Raw genomic sequence first — 7,179 nt, 5'->3', positions numbered from 1 at the left:
TCCTTAGCTTCTGAAAAGGATTTCCTCCATGTGATTTGTCATTCACAGTCTCTCTTCGCAACATTCCTGTCTACGTTGTTGAGGTGTATTCATATTCATATTAAGGCTTTCCTTCACTTTCATCTAAGTAAGGTTTCCAATAGTGCTCTTCTCTGCTTTATTTTTGGTAATGTTTTGTGTAAGAAGCTGTGCAGACAGAACTCAAGCTGCTGCAGGTTATATTTTCCTTTGTGCAAATTCCCTTCTGATGTAACAGCCATACTGCAATGGTAATAGAAAAAAATAGTAACTTTCAGCCATACTACAATGGTAATAGAAAAATATAGTAACACAAAATAACTTAATTATTTTTCAATTAAGTTGTGCAACTCATTAGTTAATAATTTGAGCCAAAACAATGTATTAAGAGGATTGAATTTCTAACATCATGAGTTTGGCCTTTTTGCAGATGTGCTTTTTAATGAACACATCCATACTGGGAGTGAGTAGGCTTCATATGGTTTTGAGTACTTTATACCTTTAAACATAACATAAAATGCCCATATTACATTTGTATCTGAAACAGCTGTCAGAATTTGTCAGTTCAGGTATTTCCATTTGTATGAAAACAAAGTGATGAGGTCTGAAGGGCATGCTCAGCTATTAAATATTTTGAAAACGTTAGGAATCATAGCTTGAAATATTACAGAGCCATATGTTGGACAAGCCTTTGTGCTTCATGAAAAATAAACTAATTCTAATTAACCAGATCTCAATTAAAATATGCTCTTTCTTGAATACAGCCTTATCAGCATCGCCTGAACCTTTTTTTTTTTTTTTTTTTTTTTTTTTTAAATAGGGAAATGTCATATTAACTGTTTTGTCAGTGTTCTGTCTGTAAAAATGAGGGTCCATAGAGGACAGAGAAATTCTTCAGTTTGGTTGAGTACTGCAGAAGTAGAATGAATTATCTCACAGGTTATATGGAAAAAAGAGTGGGACTCTACCAACTTCATGTTTAGGTTTGCCAGTGGAGTCCATAATTGCTCAGCTATTGCTTCATATTCTTTAACTTCAATTTTAACTGGGAAGAACCTATGTAGAGTGACTTTCTCTTATTTTTTTTCCTCTCTTATCACCTGTTGTCCCCTGGGGCAAATTGTTTTTGCAAACTCTACACAAGTTACCCCAGAGCATGGCTTAAGCTTGAAGGCAGCAGTGACTGTCCATAGTAGAATGTCCCAAATCATCATGAGTGGAACTCGGGTGATCTTTAAGGGTGTTGGTTTTATCTCTCATTTGGCAGGGACAGGAAGCAGCTGGATAATAACCTGGATATTTGTATTGTTTGAATTCACTGGAAATAAATTCTACATATTTCACATTTGTTTTTCAGCTGATGTGAAGCAAAATTGCCTCACGAGCAAGAGCTCATTCCGTGGCTGCATGAGGAACCTTGTGTTGACTAAGGGCCAACAAGCAGAATTGTTTGACTTCAGCAGAGCTTTTGACCTGCGTGGAGTCTTTCCTCATTCCTGCCCTGGGGCTGAGCACTGAACTGCTCAAAGTCTGTCTGACTGAGAGGGGGGGTTTGTTTTGATCTGTTGTTTTTTATTCTCATTTTGCAATGAAAAGAATTGGTGAGAACCTGCATCTCTTTGTTTTTCTGGTTGTTTTTCAACTCAGGTCATGTATTTTTTCTAGTCAGAAGCTCTATGTCTGCATTTTAACAAAAAGGTTTTAAACAACAAATACCTCTACTACAATGTTAATGGCATTAATTGGGTGCTTTTTGGGAATTTTTATTAATCAGTGTTTACAGTATGTTTTCTTTTGATTACTTGACAGTATTTCATTTGTGTGTTGGTCATTTTATAAAAAGGTAATAATTTTGGACCACATAATAAAACTACAATAAAATGTGCATAATCTCATGTAGTTCAGTTGTTGTCCATACATTTCAGTTAGAAAAATAAAAAGCCAGAAGGCTAAGTGAAAAGTACAAGTGAATAGAGGCCAGCAGAGGGAGCAGGAGCCTAAAAGCATAATTCATACTCAATTCAGAGTCTAATGAATAGAATTTTCTTACTTTAAATAGTAGCTTCAAACTTTTTCCTTCTGCCTTAATATCTAGTGTTTCTGATCCCCATTATATAGCCACACTGTCTAGCAGGATTACGTTCCTGTTTATGTGTTCATGTAATCAGCTGCAAGAGAAGCAGCAACTCTACAGCACAGAGGTGCATATGAAATGTGTTGGTGAAGAAACCATTTGGGTCTGGTTTGGGAACAACTATGTGTTTTGGCAATGAGAACAAAAGCATCTTTCTTGGGAAAACAGTATTTCTTACAGGACACAGGGAAGCACCTTTAGTGTCCTGTGATTCCTAATTCACAGGCCAGGCAGAAGTTCTGTCTTCACCTATTTTCCTATTGTGCCTGCCTCTACTTCTAAAACGAGGCTTCCAGTAGTTCTGTTTGAGGCAGGTTTGGGGTACATGCACTCGATCTTAGCTAAGGACATCTGTTCATCAACTGGCCAGATCATTGGGTGACAACCATGTCTCATACTTAAAGATGCATCTGTAATAAATACAGTTTTTTACAAGTCACTTCCATCTCCTTTTTTCTCTTTGAACTAGCAATTTTTTTGACTGCTGCTTACAGTTTTGTTTGGCTTTTACTATGCATTTTTACAATTCTAAAGTCAGTTTTGCTCCGTGTATTTCATACTAGTTTAAAAAATACGGGCTCAGATGAAACCTCAAAGCAGTTTCTCATTTATTTCAGTGAGGCAGGATTCCAAGCAGTGTCATTTTTACCTTGCATCAAAGGTAGTCCAAGAGAAGAGCTCCTGGAGCAAAGAACTGCTCCACTTGAGCAAGGATGGCAGGATGATGGTCCTTCGTGTAGCCAGCTGTTCAGGTGCTATAACAACAGAATTGCCTTTAAGACAGATTCAGCATTGCTTTTTGCAGTTTCTGTCACCTACTTCTATGCAAAAACCACGTGTTTAGATTTGAAGAGCTTTCTTTGTTGATACTGGTTTTATTTTTGACATGGATACAATACAATAGACGCATTCTGCTGTACAAATACACTTACGTCTGGGCTTTAGCAAAACACATAACATAATGAGGATTGTAAGGGAAACGTACATACAAAGACTTTGCTTTGATTAGTGGTATTGTAGTATTTTCCAGAGAAGACACACATTAATGGAAAGCCATTGAAAAGTAACAACTGAAACACAGTATGTTTGTATTTGTTGTTCGTTAACCCAAAGGTCTGATCTCATAAGGTTCACATTATAAGCAGTAATTGAGACAACATGGTTTGGATAAAATTTCATCCATATCCTGAATTAAGTCTTCTAATAGAAATTTTTTACAATTTCCAAATCTTTCCCCTTCAAAGGAAAAATATTTTATCAATGAAAAATACCAGTGGAGAGGTGAAATTAATAATAGTAAGTTTTGGAATAGTAAACCTCTAAGCCAAAATATTTTTCCTGGAAAATGCAGAGTGAGGTAGTTAATCTTATACACAGACACAGACATTTGCACACACCACATATCCTAATGACACTAGCTGCATAAACAGGTTAGAACATTCCAGTCTGTTTCCAATACCTTCTTCTTGCAATTCTCTCTCTCTTGATATGCAAAATTCTGTCTTTGTGGATCCATGAAGTACTTAAATGCTTGAGGCATCTTTAGAGTTTGCTGAATAAATTTCTCCTTGCTTGCTACCACTTTCTTGTTAATAGCTTTCCACAGATGTTGCTTTTTTGCTAGGTGACAATCCTATCATAACTTGGTTTTGACTTATCTACCATTAGGAGGAACAAAATTCCAGGTGCCTCCAGCAGCATTCTGAAATATAAGGCCTAAAGTTGACACATCATATTCAAAAATATTGTTAGAGGTTGTTCAGTTTCTCTGCTCCATATTAAATCAAGTTAGTGTACTAGAACAACAGAAAATAATTTAATGTGTAAAAGTATTAACCACAGTACACATGGGTCATTAGGTCCATTTGTATCAAAAAAGAATTTTACCATTCTTTTTCAGAGACAGCAGGTATTTGGCCATGCACTATATGCAAAATCTAGCTAATCTGCTAATATGTATGTCTTTAAAAGTTATAGGCACTTTTAGTATAAAACAAGCATTCACAGGATGGATTTCATTACATCAGATTTGCCTTTTCTGTTGCAAAGTGGTAAAAGGTGGAAGTCTTCCAAAAACTTCTTGTATCCTGTATGGAATACAGTAAGATCTATTTCATAAATAATTTTAATGAAGTCTTCACTGCAGGGTCCAGAACATGCTGAGCAAGTCACTGTCAGAGCACACGGGTGCTCTGTACTTTCCCTTGCATGGCTATTGAGAACACAGAGTGAAGTGAGTGGGCAAGACAGAAGAGGTCAATGTATTTTGTCTGAAAGTACGGTGAAAGGTTATCTCATCTGCTACGACATTTTCAACTATTTAGTTAATGTTCAGACTTTTTGTACAGTCATAGAACCTTTTGTTGGCTATAATACAATGATGCTTAGCATTTTTATGATGCTTTTCATATTCAAAGCACTTTGCCCATAAAACCCCTTTGCTGAGTTTGTCCCTCCTAGATGGATGCTTATAACTCCTGTTCTGCTCAGAGAACTGTTTGGTGTGCATCTGAGAGTAGAATTCAACTAATTCTTGTGTTACCTTTATAAGGAAAGTACTAGTCCTGTTTTATAGCTAAAAAGAAAAGGGCAGCATAGTAGAGTTGTCTGTTGCCACAGAGGGAACTAAAAGGGAATCAGGAACAAAGCACTTGATAAAACATTTATGCTTAGTCCAAACAAACCACAGAACAAACCACAGATCTACTCTCTCTCATATACCTAAAATAAATAGTTGTCAAAATAAGCAATGTATTTTATAATACAACTGTCCTGGTCTTAACCTGGCTGCAACTGTGCATCCACTAGTGTTAAGAGGTGGGGTGGGGGAAGATAAGTTAAAAAATTTCCCCGTTTTAAAGAAAATTAATAATGTTGCTAAATCTAATCATTTTTTATCTCAAGGATGTAAGAAAGACAATGGGATCTGCCCTCTCTAGACATCATTGTTGCTGGTAAAATTACTGAATTGTTGTTGGTTTCTTTCACTGAACGCTAACAATGGGAGCTAAGTCCTGGAGAACACAATTAACTTTGAACAAGAAGTAGGGTTTCTAGAAAGTGAAAATACTAATCAGACAGATTCAGCAGAGCATTACATGCTGCAGGTTTCTCTGCAGGACAGCATGTTTGACATTTACCTGGAAGACTTAGTTCAGAACTCTTTTACATTGCTACCTAGTAAACAGAGACATAACTTCTTCCTCATCTGTGAGCCCAGGTCAGGAACAAAACCTACTGCTCAGACTGCAGGTGCATTTATTCGGCTCTGTCGTCATCCAATGGCAGAGATATTGTAGTGCAGTTGAAGGCATTAGTTCCCATTTTTTGTGAAAGACAAAGATGAAAAAAATCCTTGTGGTTTTCCAGAGACGTGTGAGTTTCCCTACTCAACAAACACGCTTTAGTTCCATAAGGTACAGCCCCAAACCAAAGGATTAGTTGAAGAATGGTTCTCACCCTTGTGACTGGCTACAAACTAGGCATACTGTCTAACATCTGCTGTGCTGCATTCCCAGTGCCATCACAGCCCACAGTTCTCTTGTCAGCCTGTGTTTTCATAGGCTATGTGCCATCTGTAATAGGAGCTGCAATTTACTATGTTGTTTGTAAAAGCCCCAGGACAACTGGGCCTAGTTTGGCTATGGTTTTAAGGCCCTAATGTGTAAATGTTAAATAAAAAGTATTAAATCCCTCTACACATTAGAAGCTCTTTTTCTTCTCCATGCTGTATTATACAAGATCCAGACAAAGGTCTTTCTTCTCAATGCAGCTGAATAGTATAAAAGTTGCTTACATATTAAAGCTAAAATAAACAAATGGAAAAGAATTAGGCTACAAATTAAGAAAGTATAATGTTTAACAAAAAAGGTGATGGCTGTAAGTGGCACCATTAACACATATCTCCTATTATGGCATTACACAGACTTCAATCTGAGAGTATAAAGTGAAAGATGGAGCTAGGAGAATATGCCCCTTCTCACCCAACATTTGTCTCCCAGAACTTGTGTGTGTGACAGAGGAAGGATGGAGAAAATGGTTTGTGGCTCTACAATTGCACACAGTATTGTGATCCAGACAGACAACACTGGAAAACCGGTAGTAATATATACAGTGATACATACATAAAGCAGTATAGCTGCCTATACAGTATTTCTTCCTCCTGCCTCCCTCCCTCCTCCACCATCAGGTACTTACGAGGAGTGACTAAGAGACTTATCTATTGCAGTAATGCACACTGTACAGGTTTGCTTTCAGCAGAAAGGTTGATTTTGTCACACAGCTACATCTTGGCACTGCTGTAGGTTGAGGTCCTCTCTTCCATGCTTGACAGATACCTTCTCTTACTGAATGTCTCTGATGCTTCTATGTTATGCCGTGGTCTGTAGTGTTTCATGCATCCATGGATGCCACTGGATTCTTTCAAAAAAATCATGTTCTAACAGCAGGTGAGGAAACAAGCAAATCAGTATGTGACAGGTTGTTTCTGTGCACCGTACCTTGGTCCATCCTCCTTCACTCCTGAGCCACCTGGCACAAGAGTAACCCATATGAAGCATAACTGATGTGATCTTTTCAGATAGTCCAGAAGCCGGAGTGATAATGTTTATACCCAAAGTAGTACATGGCGAACATCAGTTGGACCGTGTGGTAGGAAGGAATGATATCCTGTAGCTACCACTTTGTTTCATCTCTGTCAAGAGCTTCTTAAAATGACAGGCAGCACTGTTGTTCATTTGGCTTTTGTCCAGCATGCCATGGCCTTCTGCTTCAGCTTGCTTTTGGTTTTATCACCCATTCTGCCTGAGGATTTGCACGGTAAACATCTAACATGTAAGCGTCCGGATCCAAGCAGTGCTGACCTGAAACGGAAATCAACAGCTGTAAGTCATAGGCTGTTTTAAGCACATGGGTAAAGGGGACAGAGCTGTGTTAAAATGTCCTTGATTGTATCTCTGACTTGCACAACGTGAGCCCAGTTTGGTGTGTCCAGCTGACATCTTGCCTGGATACAGGCTGGAGCTTTA

General features: G+C 37.9%; 2 protein-coding genes across 2 annotated transcripts in view; one reads left to right on the top strand and one right to left on the bottom strand.

The window, feature by feature from the left end:
- The window catches only part of LAMA1 (laminin, alpha 1), an 80,561-nt gene extending 78,901 nt beyond the window's left edge, over positions 1–1,660 (top strand). Inside the window, exon 63 of the mRNA XM_010006863.1 lies at positions 1,376–1,660. Within this exon, the coding sequence (XP_010005165.1) occupies positions 1,376–1,536 (161 nt within the window). The 3' untranslated portion in view covers positions 1,537–1,660. The remainder of the gene's footprint in view (positions 1–1,375) is intronic.
- Positions 1,661–6,922: 5,262 nt separating this feature from the next.
- The window catches only part of ARHGAP28 (Rho GTPase activating protein 28), a 73,693-nt gene continuing 73,436 nt past the window's right edge, over positions 6,923–7,179 (bottom strand). Inside the window, exon 15 of the mRNA XM_010006862.1 lies at positions 6,923–7,014. Coding sequence (XP_010005164.1) covers positions 6,923–7,014 — 92 coding nt within the window. The remainder of the gene's footprint in view (positions 7,015–7,179) is intronic.

Source organism: Chaetura pelagica, unplaced genomic scaffold (assembly GCF_000747805.2).
Source record: "Chaetura pelagica isolate M959 unplaced genomic scaffold, ChaPel_1.0 scaffold109, whole genome shotgun sequence".
NCBI classification, from domain to species: domain Eukaryota; kingdom Metazoa; phylum Chordata; class Aves; order Apodiformes; family Apodidae; genus Chaetura; species Chaetura pelagica.
The sequence above is the reverse complement of the archived record's forward strand: the minus strand, read 5'-3'. Positions and strand labels throughout refer to the sequence as shown.